Genomic DNA, 17,917 nt, shown 5'->3' with positions numbered 1-17,917 from the left:
ATTAATTCAGATTTACTTTAACCCAAAACTCTTTAACATGAAAAATACATACAAAAATCGATCTTTCAACCTTAAAATCCACCAACCTCCAAATTTTGTTGTTTGAAGAAATAGAGTCCATTTGAAGCCTCTATATGTATATCTCACAACCTCTACCTATCACACATGTTCCAAATGAAATCAATATGTAAAAGCTCATTGAGGGTCATTCAAGCCCCATTGCAACCTGAAAAGCCCAGAAGATGAGGCCCTAAAGAAGAGCAAGAAGGTCCATAATGATGAATGGCTGTAGGTGCAGTGGAGCTGGAATTTTAAGAGCAAAAATTTCTGGTGAAAATTGAAGAAGACCCCACAAAATCCAAGTCCTCCATTGTCAACACTTGTTTCAATTTCTCCCACTTCACAACATCCATCCATGGCTTTCACCCAATAGGCTGTAGAAATCTCACCACCAAGAACAAATCCCTTCACATAAATTCAGTCCAGGAAAACAATTTTTAATTTTTAAAAAATAAAAAAGAAAATGTTGTCTGCTACTAAGCTTCAGTCTCCTTTTCTTTGTTGCCCTCTCAAGCTCTCTTCATCTCCTTCATTATCTCTTTCCCAGAAACCCTTCAAAACCCAGCGCTCGCCCCCTTCTTTTCCATGTATTAGAGCTGATCTTGACCAAAACACGGTTTTTTCCCTCATCCTTTCATTTCATTTCCCATTTTATCAGTTTTTTTTTCCTGATTTGTTATGTAAATTGGTGTTTTTGCAGATAGTAGCAATTTCAGTTGGAGTAGTGAGCATTGCAGTTGGGATTGGAATTCCAGTGTTCTATGAAACCCAAATTGACAACGCTGTAAGCTTCTCTCTGTACTTGGTTACAAACATAGGAGTAGTATGATGATTCATGATTGTAGTTGTAGAGTTTAACATAGTAATTCACGACCTGGTACTTGATTTGCATATAGATATTATTTTTGAATGACGAGAGAAACTCAAACTGGGTAAACCATCATAGGATAAACCAGTCTAAATTGCTCATAACTAATCGGCTTAAACCAAGAAGACCAATAGATCACTTCCATGGGAGTCGAATTTGGAACCTTGTGGTTGCCTCCATTTGCATATAGATTTTAGGGTTAAAGCTTGGGGCTTTTTCATTTTTATTCTCTTTTCATTTGCTGTGTTGCAGGCCAAAAGAGAGAACACTCAGGCATGCTTTCCCTGCAGTGGCTCCGGTGCTCGTAAGTCCCCTAAGGAACCCTTTATTGTAGTTGCAATGGAAGAACATAATCTGTTACATTAAAAGTTTAAACTGATAGTGAGACTAGTAGTTGCTATTGAAGGGTGTGTTTCGTATCAATTAGAAGTTTAAACCGATGGCTACTGATTCGTTTATTGAAAGAGCAACACCCACTTCTCTTTTCAAGTGTTGAGTTGGGCAATAGAATGTGGTTACATAGGTCAAGTAATGTTCGATTGTACATTTCGTATATAGGAAGTGCACAAACCGAGATGTGTTAAGTGATGAACTTCTGGCTCAATTATAGACTATATGGTAAAGAAAACTAGGAAATTAGCAAAGTGAAAGGTCTTTAGACTAAACAAGTGCAATTCTTGAATACTTGATGGTATGTGGAGAGTTATTTTGGCATCTAAAAGTTGTCATCTTTAGAATTATAGAACGGTTTTCTTTTTCTTCATTTTGTGTAGAGAAATGCAGACTTTGCATGGGGTCTGGCACGGTAACAGTTGAGCTTGGCGGGGACGAGAAAGAAGTCTCACAATGCATCAACTGCGATGGCGTTGGTTCTTTGACATGCACAACATGTCAAGGCAGTGGTATTCAACCTCGATATCTTGATCGCAGGTATTGGACTATGTACTTCAACCAAAATCATGTTTTTTTTTTTAATTAGAAGAAAGAAAGAAAGAAAGAAGTACGGGACCATTTATATCGAGTCTTGTGTTCAAGTCACTAGACTAAATGAGGATACTTCTACTTTTATGGCGTATTATTGCAATTGGTAATATGAGTTGTGAGGATGGTTTTGCATTGGACAGAGAGTTCAAGGACGACGACTAAGAACAGGAGCAAGAGCAATAGGGAGGTGCAGTGGAGTGAGATTAGCTGGTTTCAAGAACAGAGATTACATAAAGTTGACAACCATTCTTCTTTTGTCTTGCTTGTTGAACAATTGTTTTGCACCATTTTGTCTGTGTAATGATCAAAGAGAATACAATATTTTTCAATTTCCCCATTTGGTTGTTTCTTACTCCATGCGAAACATAGAGGGTTTTTGTTACAACAAAAGGAAAGAGATGTAAGGCAGCAATGGATTCATACCTTTTACGTCGACAGCAGGGTTCGAACCTGCGCGGGCAAAGCCCAACAGATTTCAAGTCTGTCTCCTTAACCACTCGGACATATCGACACCATTGATGCGAAACGTAGAGTTTTTTTTCTTACAACTAAAACAAAGGAAAATATGGAAGGCAGCAAAATAATACATATTGCGTCGACAGCAGGGTTCGAACCTGCGCGGGCGAAGCCCAACAGATTTCAAGTCTGTCTCCTTAACCACTCGGACATATCGACGAGTTGATTCAAATCGTAGACGGTTTTATCTATAACAAAAGAAAGAAAAATATGGAAGGCATCAAAAGGTAATATTACGTCGACAGTAGGGTTCGAACCTGCACGGGCGAAGCCCAACAGATTTCAAGTCTGTCTCCTTAACCACTCGGACATATCGACCGCGTTGATGCCTTTTGTGTGAGTATTTAAAAGACTATTATTTAACTCTTACAAAAGAGACACTTTTCAAATCCTAGTTTTTTTTTTTTAATGATGGAAAATAGAACGACGAAAAAAAAAGAGACAAAACTTTCATAAATCATAATTCAATTAGGTTTCCTATGAATATATGTACATATAGTATCACACAATGATATTTGACGAGTTGCTCATTAAATGGAAATGATTAGGGAGATGGGGCCAATCAAGTTTATACAAGTTGATCAGAAAATTGACTTGGTAAACATAAGGTTTCAATTTTGACTCCCGATGGAACTGTTTATTAGCCCTTTTAGTTTGAGCTGATTAGTTTGGGAAAACATCGACTAATTTACCTTATTGTGGTCTTTTATCAACTAAAATCACAATGCAAGTTTAACCCAGAGTGCACCTTCAGGTGTAATATTTCCCATAAATCAAAGAAAGACTGGAACAAAGTTGAATATGCTTGTGCAATCTTTACCACAAAAATGGCAAAAAAAAAAAAAAAAAAAAAGAGAGAGAGAGAGAAATGTAATACTCCTAATAGACAGTTGATATATAAATATTAGCCTTTGGTAAACAATTTGCTTGCTAATTAAGTTGGCAGCTAGAGCCTCTAGCCACTGCCTAAAGGCAGGGAGTAAAAAAAGGAATGAAAATGAGTCTGTTCTACTACTATGAAGCTAGTATAAATATCAAAAACCATTTAAACCTGACTTATATTCTACTTGCCAATACACTAATGGTATAAAAAATATCAACACTAGGATGATTGTTGCTACTGAAATAATATCAATGCTAGAATCATAGCCCAATGAGCGAGTCTGAGACAGGATTACCAAAATTCCCCTGCAGCCATGTCAAACGCATGTTGTCATTAAGAGACAGAAATGTCTCCCTCAGATTTGGATCCTCGAATAAATCCAGAGCTGCATAGTACAGAGTGTCATGCATGCCTTCCATCTCATCCAATGCTTTAATACACTTGCTTATTGTGAATCTTTTGTCAAACTGAGGACCATCAACCGATCGCAACTTTGAAGCGGCTATCATCTCTTGCAAGGTTTCTGAGATTATGTTGATCATCTCTGTGTCCCTACTGTTTTCACCTGAATCGGGTACTGCCTCTGACAGACGCTTTCTTTTTTTCTCCACTGTACTCTTAGCTGTTGCTTTTGGTGAAGTTTCATTGCCTTGTGAGATTGTTGATGGGAGTGGTGCTTTAGGACATGGATTTTGGCTTTCAGTAAAAGATGGATCTACCCCAGCTGCTTTTTCCAATTCTCCATAGTGGCTTGACTGGGCATACTTTCCATCAGCACCAGAGTCGGCAAAAATCAAGCATAATTCCTCATATATAGGGCACTCCTTGATCTTGGTTGTTTCAGGCTTTGGTTGTGCCTGTATAAGTAAGACAGTTAGGGAATGATAACCTTAAAAGAGACCACAAGAGAGAGAGAGAGAGATTTACCCCAATGTCTTCCCACAGATCAAAACCAACAAAGCAACAATCCACCAAAGGATCATTTTGACCAGAAGCAGACTTGAAAGCATAGTAACGTGTCCGGAGTACATCAAGGTGTTTCCTCAACTGATTATTATTGAAATCGAGATTTGTTTGTCTATTAAATTCACTGCGTATGTAATTCCAAGTTTTCTTATCAAAGACATTGTTTGGTCGATTTCCCAGCCGAATCTGTTCAACAACTAGATCTGCAAAGATCTTGTCAAGGGATGGTGTCCATCTTGTCCTCAGACGCTCTTGTTTTGGTTGCTGTTCATTAGTATCAGTATCCATCTGCAATATAAGCATATAAAGGGATTCAGTTTGAATTCATTCTTTTATTAGACTACTATTAGGCAACACCAAAATATCCATGTAGAGCCAACAAAGACGAAAAGATGCTATTGGTCAACTGAAATAACAATCACTATATAGACAAACAACCCCCGAACCCCGGGATTGAATGTGAATCAGTAAATTATGACATATTCATGTCATAGGCAGTTAAATGTATGACATTGTTTTAAAGTATCATAATTTACGTATGATGCAATAGCTATGTTTGGTTACCAAAGCTATCTACCTATCTTGATCTCAAGTATATTTGTGGGGAGGAAAAGTGTAGCAATCAGAAATTTTGAGGCCATCATCTTGACGTGATGGAGATGATATACAATCAGTCACACAGTTTAACCAAGAATTTCTACAGCTTGCGATCAATATGAGATTGCAAGTTCACAAATTTGCAAGACTTCCCCAGAACAAAAACTAAAATTTAGCTGAAAGTAAATTCCTAAAACACACTTCACTCGAAAAAAACAACTAAATTTAAGTATCAATAAGAAAATAGTGAACTGTTATACAAGTATCATGAACCTAAAAACGTCAAATAACTGAAAACAGGGGGAAAAGGGCAGAGGGATCATGATTTTTGGCGCATGTGTTTTGAGAATGGAGGATTTTAGAAACAAAGTGAAGCTAATATCAGACTCATCCAGACATCATTAGCTACTTGCATTTCATTTTCAAACCTCATTTATTTTCAACAAGAATTATACTCCAACTTAAAACCCTAACACATAAATTTGCACGGAAAATCTCCTAAATCAACAACTGACTCATGTACGAATCTAATTCTATTGGCAATTACAATCACGCAGTTAACGAGACAGAGCAATTGCAGATTGAAATCAAAAGCATCCACGAGAAAAGTTAATTACCAAAATTGCTTAGGCGAACCGATACGCTACAGTAAAAGGTTTGACACTAAGAAAAAATTTGGTTAAATCTGGATAAAGACGTACCTGATCGGAGGAAAGCACGGCGGAGCTACAGGCGGCGTATAAGGGCGGGATGATGTTTACGGAGCGGCCCGGCTCCTTCTCCTGCTTGCGCTTTTTCAACGATAATTGGACAAGGCTACGTTTGTAAATTGGTTCTATTAAGATTTTCTTTTTTTTTTTTTTTTCCATCTTTGTTCCCCAAACAACGGAAATTGTTTTTTCGCAATCGTTATATCTTGAACCGGGTTCACACTACACTATGAATCTTAATTTATGTAATTGTATTTTGTATTATGACTTTTGAGTCTTACATTATAAAATGTTATACTTTATGAGTATAAATTCTATACATGAAATAAACTAGTAATTGTGTCTTATATTATGAATTTCTATATCTTGTATTGTGCAATTTTGTGTTTATGAACAAAAATTAGATACCTAAATCAGATTTGAAAATAAGTAAATATATAACATGTGTATGTGTCTTGTGTTATGATTTTTTGTATATTGTGTTATGAAATTATATAACTTACGAGTATGAGTTCTGTATCTTGTCTTTTCAATTCAATTGCGTCCATAATACTATGCTATGTGTCTTGTGTTGTAATTTTTTGTGTTTTGTGTTATTAAATAATGTACTTTATAAGTATGAATTATATACCATTTGTTTCAATTAATGATTCATAATGTTACGTGGACTCTGGTCCATGATTTACATTGCCATGTTTTTGGGCCTCGAATCACTAACCACTATAGGGCAAATTATTATGTGGACCTGGGTCCATATTACCTTGCAAGGTGGACTTGGGTCAACAATTTACATATTAATTGTTCACAATTTATTTTTTAAAAATTTAAAATTTGTGATAATTGTGTATTGTATTCACAAATTTTTAAAATTTTAAAACACAATTTACATTCTAAATGTTCGCAATTTCAATACTAAAAGTACACAATTTAGAACTATGGTCCACCTTACAATGTACTATGGTCCACACAATTTTAAAAGTACAAATTTTTAAAATTTTAAAACACAATTTATATTCTAAATGTTCGCAATTTCAATACTAAAAGTACACAATTTAGAACTATGGTCCACCTTACCCCAGTCCATGGTATAACAACTGTACTGCCACTATAGCTGTCAAAATGGGCTAGGACGGGCAGGAGCTTGCCAAAGCCCTTCAGCCCGACGAGAAAGGCCAAAAAAGCCTGATCGTTGGCGGACTTAAGTTTTGCTGAAATGATTGATAATAAATCAATTGATCTCAAGAGAGTATAAATTTGACTTTGTTTTAGACACTAAAGTATAAACATTTGGTGATATGTATGTCAATTGAGTCATATTATATTTACAGTTTACCTCTTTCACCAATTTCCAATACATAGTGATAATCGAGTGGCCTTTTAAATTTAAGTTTTAAACTTATGATTAATATAATAAATCAAACATAAGTAATTTGTATTGAAGGATAAGATTTTGAGTGGCAACCTTCACATATGATATTGTTATTTAGTGACGACAAACGTTACTATGATACATGGGGAGTCGGTACGGTGGACCATACCATAGCTTAAAATAATTAAACACTCATCATGGCGGAGAAATAAAGCACGTAGGGTATACTGTCATTAGGAAGCTAACTAGCTAAGTAATGTTGGAGGGCTACTGACAATAATGCATCACCTTCCGATCGAATAAGGGGTTATGTGGATATCTTGTTGGTTATTTTGTTGGCATAAGGAAATAATCTAACTTAATTGCTAGAAAAGTTTTTTTTTTTTTTTTTTTTGAATGCTACTGGTTCTATTACATTGTAATATCTGTTCATATACTTTCTCAACTTACTAAATCACAAAGAACCAATAACGTCTCTACTGAGGCTCGAATTTATAATCTTCCAAATGGAAATCCAACCCGGGTACCATTAGACCACATAGTCCTGGTCCTAGGAAAGTATTTGGATTACTTGAATGGCAGTGAATCATGATCATCTTATATTTAGTATGGATGTAATTATAAAGTGGCACAAATGGTTCAATAACTCAATATTTGATAGATAGGTCCAAGAATCCAAGTGCTAGCTACGATATGCTTGACTTACCAACGTGCCAAAGACGAGTCAAGATGTGTTGGATCCTATAATAATGTGATAACTAGGAGGATTGAGGGAATAATTGAAGACTAGAATTAGTGCACTGCTCATTATGCTTATCGAGATGCATGGGTTGATTGTCCTCTTATGTCAGTAGAAATACACTACATTATAAATATATACTTGTCACTAGTAGTCACGTCGTCGTTGATTAACACGATAACACCGGCCAGTCATTAGTATAAATATGATATCTCAATTAGAGACATTATGTCACTTTCTACTACTCACTTTTATATACACTTATACTATAACTAGTTGGATATGAATCATTTCAGAGTGACTGACCAAACGTTATTCAACACATTAATACTCTTATCTTGTAATCTATATTCCTGTAGCCTAACTCTGGTATAATTTAGGCTATTGAATGTTCACTTATTTGATACTTATTGGGAGGATTAAGCTTTTACTATTTGCTTATTCAATTAATGTTGTTTGGTAAATTGATTTAAATTGTCCATAGAAAAAAGCTCATACGAGACCTATAATAAATTCGTTAAAGTTTATATTGTTATTGAGAATTAATCTAGGAAGTAAAAAAATCGTTATTTTTTCCCCCACACAATACCGTTATTACTTCATGAGACATCAGTCACGTAGGTGGGACAATTAGGAGCAATAATTTGTGGCACAAGAAAGCAACCAACCGTGAAAAGAAACGATGGCAAAATCGTAATTGCAATAAAACTGAAAAACCAGAAACTATGAAGCCAGCCACCAATTTAAGGAGGAATACGTAGAATTGTCGGTGCTCTGTTCCACCACCAAACACCACCTTCTCAGGGGGCCACAACGTAATTTCCATTTCGCGTTTTCTTAGCCTTCTCTCCGATCGCCCGGCGCCCTTTCATCTCCCCTTTCTGTCATTTCCCCCCCATCAAACCAAACAATCGGAAAAAAGAAAGATAGGGAATAAAGTTCTTTGCGAATCCCTGTAATTTTCTCTGAAATTGTTGAACCCTTGAGCGTTTACGGATTTTTTTCAAGGGAGAAAATGTGAGGTTTTCCTGTAAAGATTGTGTCTTTTTCGTGTTTGAGTGTGAATCTTGATTTGTTTTTGTTGGAAATGCAGATAAATCGCGAGGGAGTAAAAAATGGGGAGTAGGAGATCGAAGTCGAAAGGGAATTGTTGTGGGTGGTTTATGGTGGCGGTGGTGGCATTGGCTATTGGCTGCGCCGTTTATGTGCTTATAAATCACAAGGCCGCAGAGTTCCCGGAGCCGGAGCCGGGGCCTCCCGGAAAGCCTATTAAGAAATACGCCGATGCTCTGAAAGTGGCATTGAAGTTCTTCGACGTGCAAAAGGGTAACCCATTTTCGTCATTTGCAATGTGATTCCTAATGCCTGTTTGTCTTGCCATGATCATGATCATGATGATGTTTAGCGTATTTGGTTTGTTTCTTGATTATTAGTTAATGCCTGTTAGGAATGAGTTAATTATAGCCCAGGTTTCTTGTTATTTAGTTTCAAACTATTCCATATAATTTTTGTCCTTTAAGTAATCATGACTTTTAGTTTTTGGACACTTTTTGGCTTTTTCTGGCCAAGAATCATTTTAGGCAAAGGTAAAATCCTCCAAACAGTTTGTTTTCTTCTCCAAAAGGTATTTATACCATATTTATGACATAAAAACCTAATTTCTTCAACCCAAAGATTTGTTATAGTAATTATTGTGCTTCATTAATGGGCTTTTATAAATGTCTTTTGGAGAAGAAAACAAGCTGATTGGACGGTTTTACCCTTGCCTAAAATGCCCTATTCGGAAAAAGTCCAAAAATTAAAAGTCAGCATGGCTAAAGACAAAAATGATAGTATGGGATTAAACATGAAATACTTTGTATTTTCTTGTTGATACGATGCAAATATCGATCTCACATCCATTGTTGAGCGGTATTTAAGCTCGAAGGTTCTTCCACCTATTCGACTAGTCTTTTGGAATGGACTTCGCCCTTGGGTTTGGGTACCTATAGCTATCAGTTTCTGTCTAAATATGTTGTGACTTGTGAACGAACACTTCTTAATGGATGGTTGAAATTTGGGTGGCATTGCAGCTGGGAAGTTGGGTGAAGACAAAATACCATGGAGGGGGAATTCTGCACTCAAAGATGGAAGCCAAGCAAAGCTGGATCTTAGTAAAGGAATGTATGATGCTGGAGACCTCATTAAGTTTGGATTCCCCATGGCTTACACTGCATCAGTGTTGTCGTGGGCGATCCTCGAGTATGGTGACCAAATGGAGGTGGTGAACCAACTTGAACCTGCCCAAGACTCACTCAAATGGATAATGGACTTCCTTGTGAATGCCCACCCCTCCCCTAATGTCCTCTACGTTCAGGTTTCTCTCATCTCCTCATTTGTCTTCTCCATCTGCTTACTTTGCATATTGAGCATTGTTCTTGTGTAGTATATGTTGAGCATATAATATCAGATAAACATAAATACATAAATGTGCAATTCAACTATCAGCTTAGGCTTTTAGTTGAGATGTAGCACAAGCTTTAATTTGGTATCAGAGCCATGCCAAAGGTCATGTGTTGCTTGGGGCCAAAGTATGGGCCTGCACACGTGAGGGGGCCTGTTTCCAACTATCAGCTTAGGCTTTTAGTTGAGATGGAGTACAAGCTTCAATTGTATATGTTATGTGTTTATAACATTTTGTTTTGTCCGTATTCATCCATCTTTGATTCTTTTCCTTATTTTTCCTATTGAAAATTTGTCTTGCATGTGTTATAGTGATCATTTTTTTGAGGAAAAAAAATGCACTTAGGCCTTGTTTGACAATCAACGGTTAGCGGTTAGTGGACAGCAAATTGACATTAGTGGGTTTGACCAACGGGTTATATTAGCGATTTATAGAAAGATATTTGGTAAAACTAATTGTTTGTTATTAGTGGTTGAAGTGTAAAAAGACTTATAAGGGCATTGCTATTTGTGGCGCTTGGGGTTTCAGTAGTTCGGAGTAAAAACGCTGCTCCGAACAGCTGATTACCAAACAATAATTCTGGCTTTTTCATCAACCAAACATGATGGTTTTCTACCCTTTTGGAAGGTGGGGGATCCTAAAAGTGACCATAAATGTTGGGAAAGGCCTGAAGACATAACCAAGGCAAGGCCTCTTATCCAAGTGAACACTTCTGCCCCAGGAACAGATGTTGCAGCTGAAACTGCAGCAGCCATGGCTGCAGCATCTCTGGTGTTTAAATCGGACTCTGACTACTCCGCCTTGCTTCTGAAACATGCTAAGCAGTTGTTTGCCTTTGCTGATAAACATCGAGGCTTGTACAGTAAAAGCATTCGCGAAGTGGTAGCATTTTACAACTCAACTGGGTATGGCGACGAGCTCTTGTGGGCAGCGACTTGGCTCTACCACGCGACGGGAGACCAAACGTATTATGATTTTGCAACGGGGGACGATGCGGATGAGTTTGTTAAGTGGGGAAGTCCCACCTGGTTTAGCTGGGATGACAAGTTGCCTGGAGCTGAGGTATTTCATAGGCTCTGATACCATATTTGAATGATCTGTTTTTGTTTCAGTTAAAAGTTTAAATTGATAGCGAGACTGCAGGTTTTGATGTCTCGGGTGAGTTTTTTTAAGTCGAAAGGGCTCTCGAACTCTGTCACTCTCGAGAAGTATAAGAGTACTGCAGAGGCTGTTATGTGTGGGTTTTTGCCAAAATCTCCAACTGCCACATCCAGCAGAACAGACTGTAATAAACCAGACATCCTTAACTATATCAAACCTTAACTATATGAAACCTTAATTAGTTCAAACTAACTAACAACAACAATTCTGTTTGCCCAGCTGGTTTAATATGGGTGAGCGAGTGGAACGCCTTGCAACACTCTGTCGCGTCCGCCTTCTTAGCTCTCGTTTACAGCGACTACATGCGGTCGTCTCGCACTGTAAAGATCACGTGTGATGACAAAGATTTCACACCACATGATCTCCGGGATTTTGCCACTTCACAGGTCTGATTTCCTGTTTCTTGTTCAGTAAATTTATTTTGTTGGAGTCTTTTATTTGTACGTGTTTTTCCTGTCTGTCTGTGGCTAGGCGGATTATGTGCTGGGAGATAATCCGATGGAGATGAGCTACCTTGTTGGGTACGGGGATAGGTACCCGGAGTACGTTCACCATAGAGGAGCCTCGATCCCTACAAACGCGAAACCGGGCTGCAAAGCGGGCTTCAAATGGCTCGATTCATCAAAACCGAACCCGAACGTTGCAGTTGGAGCCCTAGTTGGAGGGCCATTTTTTAATGAGACATATGTTGATATAAGGAACAACTCAATGCAGGGAGAACCAACAACTTATAACAGTGCACTCCTTGTTGGGCTTCTTTCTGGTTTGGTTACCACATCCTCTGTGGTTAAGTCTTTTGTCTGAGGTAGATTTTAAGAAAATCCCACTATATATACATGTTTTTGTAGTGTATGTATATCTCAAAATCCCTGGTTAATGTGGTATGTTTTATACAATGAACTAGTTGTGGGAATGCCCTTCATGCAAAGATGCCACTGTCCAAATGAAGGGGAAAAAAAAGAATGAATGGAAGAACAAAGCAAGTACAATATAATGTCCTCTCACCACTATATGGGAGGAGTTAAATTTAATGAGAATAGTAACTGCTGAAAATTTTGCAAATTTCAACCATCAGTGCAAATTTCAATTAACATTTAGTATATTAAAAATGTACTTTATATCAATGGTCCATATTATATTGTAAAGTGAAAATGAGAGTTCATATAATATTATTGTTTTGGATACGAGAAGGAGAAAAACAACACACATGCGCATTACACAAAACTGGTATGTTAGGGGTAACCCCAACCAAAATGACTAAGCATACAAACCCGGTTTTCAAAAAAAAAAAAAAAAAAAAAAAAGCATTCAAACCCGTAACCACAAGGTCATGGATTTAAATCTTAGTCTTTTTGGTTTGAGCCTGTCAGTTGGTTTACTTCCTTGTAGTCCTTTGCTGACTCAAGTCATGAAGCAAAGTTTATTAAATATATTGACGAGATAAATGCAGACATGAAATCTTATCTACAAAATACTTTTCTCCATCCAGTGCGCGTCACGTACGTGTCATCTGATGCATGCAAATGTGTTATATGTGTAAATAGTTGTTATACCTTTGTAAGTAAAAAAGTACATGTAAAATCACTTACTAGTGTACCTACTTTTATCTGCAAGGTTGTCATTTGTAATCCAACATTTTACCTAGTACAATAAATTCATCAATCAATAATCAGGTACCGTACGTCTTGTATATATCAACGGTGTAAACGTGGCCGAGACATTAGAGGAGTTGTGTGTGTACCTGCGATAAGCTTTATCTACTGCATAAACATACACATCGATCTGCAACTCATCAGCATGTGCTATGTATGTAGATCAGACCAACTTTTTCCCCACTGTTGTCTTTACATCATCGGTGTTATCTAAAAAAACTGATAACTATAAACTTTTAATTTGCTATGTTGTCTAAATTTTATTGGTGAATGAAAGAAAATGAATGAAAACCGTAACTTAAATTGCCTTTTATTTTTTTCTCTTTTAAATAAAATTAGAGTAAAAAGTAAGAATATATGTAGTATTATCCGAACATCATATGACCAGGTTGACGTTTTGGTCTAGTCAATGACAGGGTGTATGGTACCATTGCATAATACAAGTCATGTTATCCCTCCAAAATGGTTCCAAAAAAAAAAAAAAAATGTTATCCCTCCAAAAGTATGCTTCAGATAAACTCATTGCTGCAGTTGAAAAGATCCCACCCTTTTATTTTTCTTTTTGCAGTTGATGTTTTTATATCTTGGAAAAATAAAAGAAAAATAGAGAATTGCAATGTAAATTCTTACCAACATTCTCGTATTAATTGACAAAAGTTATTGTTAAAATTTATATTGTATTTTTTTAATAACTCTAATATATACATAGTATATGTTCGACAATTATGTCAACGATTATGATTGGGTTCAAACATAAAATCTTCCTTATGAAAATTAATGAGTAAATTAAAAATAATAAATAGTTATTAACAGAATACTTTGTTACTAAAGTTTACACTAACAGAATGCGGGATATTTCGGAAAATAAATAATATAATAGAAGGTAAAGTAAGAAAATTAATTTAAAAAATATTAAAATAAAATATTCTGAATAATTCATTTCATCAGACAATTGGACGAAAATATTTTTAATTTTCGGATCTAATTTTGTCGGCTCTTATTATACTAGTACTAGTAGATAGATGTTATATATGTGTACATATTCCTACTAACATTCACTAAAGAAGACAGACATCAATCATAGGACTGCAATCAAATGTACACAACATCAAAATCATATACAGAATACAATAATAATACATTCCTAAACAATAATGCTCTTCTTGATTACTCAAGTTTGGCTAACCCTAATTCACACAAGGAAAAAAATCAAACTAAAAAAAAAAAAAAAGAAGGATATTGCTAATCATTCTAAATCATATTCCGAATGATATGACTTACTCGAAGTAACAATGATTGATTTATAAGTAACTAATACGAGTAATATCATAAGTTTCTGGAGTTTTTCATCTACACTATCTTGCATTGCATGCTGGAAAAAAGATTGTTAAATAGGTACTACATTTGTTTGTTTATGTACAAAGATTAGACTACATTTACTTCAATTCTTCAAATTTTTTTCACTCTCCGTTTTCTATATTCTAAATCGGAGAAATGTAAAGTAAACGTTATATCTGTTTACTATCCCCGGAAAGATAGAAAATATAATTTAATTTCTCCCGTTAGTAAACGCGCCTGGTTTTAGATTTCTTGATCAGAAGAGGTCTCAACGTGCAATTTCGGATTTGGTGGTTGTGTACTCTAGCTGTTGCTCCATCTCCCAGCTTAACTTTGGGGTATCCCCATTATGCTTGGGAACATAGTCCTACAAACATTCATAAGAGTACATAGGATTAATTATTAACTAGTTTAGGATACTTTGTGAGCTGTCTGTCTTTGACCCATGTGGAATTATATACATACATACATACGTTACACAATGTTGTCAAATCTGTAACTACAACTGTGCCACGTGTAGAGATGTGGTAAGATGATAATGGATAATATTTTTAAAATATAAAATATATTTTGTGATAACCCGACTAAGTTAGTTTGACGGTTGACTTGATAACAACAAAATTTCAAGTTTAATTCCCAATCAGTAAAACAACATATTATTGATTAAGATAATAAAGCGGAGTAACTGTAGATCTTCCTTGTCACTCAAAAAGAAGATATAAAAAATATGGAAATATAGATAGTGATGGGTGGTGTTGTACCTCGAGCTTGGACATGAGTTCCTGGGCAGTCTGGGCAGACACAATAATGTGACGGGCAGCTGGAGTGATGAATCCTTCATCCACTGCTTTGTCTATGAAAGACAGAAGTGAGTTATAGTACCCATCTACGTTCAGCAAACCCACCTGAAAATTAAATAACACAAATAATTTAGAAAAAAATAAATAACGTTTTTAAATATGTTTTTGACAACAATAATTGTTCGTTGGATTATGAGATGTACAAACATAAATAAGTTCTCCTAGCAATCGTTATACCATGCACCAGGACACACATAGTTAAAAAAAAAAAAAAAATTGTTGAAAATTTAACGCTTCGAACTCTAATCTTAGAGTTTTTTTATTCTTTGATTAACTTTATTAATGACCTTTTTTATTTAAATCGATTAACTATAAACGCTCTAAACTGATTTATCTCCTTATGATTATCTATCAACTAGAATTATAAAGTAAAATTTTCAATGCATATCACCAAATAATGATTACGAATTTCTCTTAAAAAAAAAAAAAAAAAAAAAAAAAAAAAACCTTACCGGTTTGTCATGGATGCCCAACTGAGCCCAAGTGATGACTTCGAGGAGTTCCTCCAAGGTTCCGTACCCACCTGCGACGAGTCGTTAATTATAATTAGGAACAACGTGGGGATTAGGATGAGCTGTTCCCCAATATTAACGGCGACTACAATTAGAGTTTGTTTAATTAATTTAAGCACTGTCAATTCATGGTTATCCTCACTAATTACGCCATCCAACTAATTAATGACCGTCACAACAAGTCAACAACATCCCATCCCATCCCATCCTTAGCCTTACTACATTAATTACATCATAACTTCAAAATTCATATTTTTTATTAAACCAAATCAAATTATAAATTACCCAAAAAAAAAAAAAAAATTACCAGGCAAGGCTATGAAAGCGTCGGCCTGCCTAGCCATTTCGGCTTTCCGTTGATGCATACCCGACACCGGTCTAACTTCTCCGACCGTCTCTCCGGTGATCTGTTTCAAACATTTACGACATTCTTAATCAAAATTAATACATTAAATAATTATTGTGAATTTCTCACATCATAAAAAAAAAAAATGTGTATAAATTGTTATAAGACAGAAACAAAAATGCCCCTCTGTCGTACCAAAAAAGAGAAACGTAACACACCACGAGATGGGTGCTCAGAAAGATACATAGATATTTACCTCTCTTGGCATTAGAGTTTTAGGGATCACTCTGTGTGGAAGATAAAAAAAAAAAAACCAAAAATAAATAAATAATGTTTATAAGGGAGAAAATTATGGGAAATAAATTTAACAAAAAAAATAAAAAATAAAAAATATACCCTAACACGTGGCGTCCTCCATTGTGAACAGCTTGGGAGACGAGACCCATCAAGCCAATGCTCCCACCTCCATAGACCAAGTCTATGTTCCTTTCAACCTGTCATTTTAAATAAATAAATAAATAAATAAACATTTATTCCTAAAATTATTCATTTAAAAAATATTTATTGTTCAAATGATTAATTAGTAAGTAGTAACCATATTTTTATTCTCAAAACATTTATCTTTTCGTCGCATCCTAATCAAGTTGGTCAAATGATTAATTAATAACCATAAAATGATAAGTTTAACTCTGAACAAAAACTATCAACTATGAATAATCTAAATTAATTGCCAGTTATAATAACAACGCCAAATTTACTCATGCACACTCTTGAATAGTTTTCTCGTGACTAAAAGAAATTGATCTTCGAAAATCTTAGCTAAATTATGGGTTTATATCTTTGAAGGATACAAGTATAATGATATATATACCAGTTGGTCGGCGAGCTGAATAGCGGCGAGCTGGTAACTGGGGTTCTTGCCGGCGCTGCTGCCGCAGAACACACAGATGCGCCGGAATCGCGACGGCGTTGTGGGCTGAGACGACGGCGGAGATTGGAATTCCATTATGGAGAGAGAGAGAGATGAGATGAACAGAAGAGAAAGGGTTAAGCTCTGGTTTGGAATGGGAAGAAGGAAGACGGAAGTATATAGTTGCTAAGTTTTGGCCATTTTTATATGGAAAAAACTGTCCCCACTGTACACTTGCCAAATTCTGTCCCAACATTTTAGCATTACGGAATTTCTTACTGATTGATATTAGTTTGACCGGTAATCAATTACATTAATACCAGGCGTTACAATAACACAGGTGTTAATATTGATAAACATATAAGTATCAATATTATCGAGGTCGATAATATCATATACAATTATATAATATATCAAATTATATCTAATATTATTAACATCCGTATGAATAGAGTGACAATATTAGGTTAACTGGTAATCAATTACATTAATATCAGGCGTTACAATAACACCAGTATTGACAAACATATAAGTATCAATATTATCACGTCGATAATATCATATACAACTATATAATATATCAAATTATATCCAATATTATTAACACCTGATTGAATCCGTTACACATGATTTTTCTAGTGCAACTGATCTCTCATATCTGATTTATCAATTATTACACAAAAATATGATTTATTCTGTATACATTATCATATAATTGTGCCAATTTCACTCGTAATTATATATATATATATATATATATATATATATATATATATATATATATATATATATATGGTCAGATTCCTGTGAGGTTAGGTCTTCCCGTGCGGTCAGTGTGGCATACACCATTAGGTATGCATAAATGCATCACATAGTGTTCGTAAATACACCACTATGTGTGGTGTATTTTTTGACATTTCATTCTGGTATATTTTCGAACACTGTATGGTGCATTTATGCATATCTAACGGTGTATGCCGCACTGACCGCACGGGAAGACCTG

At 35.6% G+C, this 17,917-nt stretch overlaps 4 protein-coding genes and 3 non-coding genes across 11 annotated transcripts; 2 read left to right on the top strand and 5 right to left on the bottom strand.

Annotated features, from left to right (window-relative positions):
* The first annotated feature begins 263 nt into the window (after positions 1-263).
* LOC109149156 (protein SPA, chloroplastic) lies at positions 264-2,264 on the top strand. Its single transcript, XM_019296815.1, has 5 exons — positions 264-676; positions 761-844; positions 1,181-1,232; positions 1,702-1,858; positions 2,053-2,264. The coding sequence occupies exons 1-5, from the start codon at positions 524-526 to the stop codon at positions 2,072-2,074; spliced, it is 468 nt and encodes a 155-aa protein (XP_019152360.1). The 5' UTR covers positions 264-523; the 3' UTR covers positions 2,075-2,264.
* Positions 2,265-2,341: 77 nt separating this feature from the next.
* TRNAS-UGA lies at positions 2,342-2,423 on the bottom strand. The gene has a single exon. It is a non-coding gene; the product is annotated as a tRNA-Ser (tRNA).
* Positions 2,424-2,505: 82 nt separating this feature from the next.
* Positions 2,506-2,587, bottom strand: TRNAS-UGA. The gene has a single exon. It is a non-coding gene; the product is annotated as a tRNA-Ser (tRNA).
* A 77-nt stretch (positions 2,588-2,664) lies between these two features.
* On the bottom strand, positions 2,665-2,746 carry TRNAS-UGA. The gene has a single exon. It is a non-coding gene; the product is annotated as a tRNA-Ser (tRNA).
* A 551-nt stretch (positions 2,747-3,297) lies between these two features.
* On the bottom strand, positions 3,298-5,696 carry LOC109149776 (L10-interacting MYB domain-containing protein-like). The gene is made up of 3 exons (XM_019297758.1): positions 5,576-5,696; positions 4,239-4,565; positions 3,298-4,168 (listed from the first exon to the last, which is right to left on the bottom strand). Exons 2-3 carry the CDS (start codon positions 4,563-4,565, stop codon positions 3,572-3,574), a joined length of 924 nt encoding a protein of 307 aa, XP_019153303.1. The 5' UTR covers positions 5,576-5,696; the 3' UTR covers positions 3,298-3,571.
* A 2,633-nt stretch (positions 5,697-8,329) lies between these two features.
* LOC109149774 (endoglucanase 2-like) lies at positions 8,330-12,364 on the top strand. Of its 5 annotated transcripts, XM_019297757.1 has the most exons (8): positions 8,330-8,709; positions 8,786-9,018; positions 9,765-10,048; positions 10,763-11,197; positions 11,279-11,420; positions 11,516-11,682; positions 11,768-12,101; positions 12,201-12,364. In XM_019297757.1, exons 2-7 carry the CDS (start codon positions 8,808-8,810, stop codon positions 12,098-12,100), a joined length of 1,572 nt encoding a protein of 523 aa, XP_019153302.1. In that variant the 5' UTR covers positions 8,330-8,709; positions 8,786-8,807; the 3' UTR covers position 12,101; positions 12,201-12,364. The 5 variants fall into 5 exon arrangements, with proteins under 5 accessions (XP_019153302.1, XP_019153301.1, XP_019153300.1 ...); XM_019297756.1 differs by having other exon boundaries at positions 8,330-8,507; positions 11,768-12,364; XM_019297755.1 differs by having other exon boundaries at positions 8,330-8,647; positions 11,768-12,364.
* A 2,001-nt stretch (positions 12,365-14,365) lies between these two features.
* On the bottom strand, positions 14,366-17,108 carry LOC109149777 (cytokinin riboside 5'-monophosphate phosphoribohydrolase LOG1-like). The gene is made up of 7 exons (XM_019297760.1): positions 16,876-17,108; positions 16,401-16,498; positions 16,261-16,291; positions 15,966-16,065; positions 15,599-15,669; positions 15,048-15,191; positions 14,366-14,653 (listed from the first exon to the last, which is right to left on the bottom strand). The coding sequence occupies exons 1-7, from the start codon at positions 17,008-17,010 to the stop codon at positions 14,555-14,557; spliced, it is 678 nt and encodes a 225-aa protein (XP_019153305.1). The 5' UTR covers positions 17,011-17,108; the 3' UTR covers positions 14,366-14,554.
* Between the last annotated feature and the right edge of the window lie 809 nt (positions 17,109-17,917).

Source organism: Ipomoea nil, unplaced genomic scaffold (genome assembly GCF_001879475.1).
Source record: "Ipomoea nil cultivar Tokyo-kokei standard unplaced genomic scaffold, Asagao_1.1 scaffold2159, whole genome shotgun sequence".
NCBI classification, from domain to species: Eukaryota; Viridiplantae; Streptophyta; class Magnoliopsida; order Solanales; family Convolvulaceae; genus Ipomoea; species Ipomoea nil.
The sequence above is the reverse complement of the archived record's forward strand: the minus strand, read 5'-3'. Positions and strand labels throughout refer to the sequence as shown.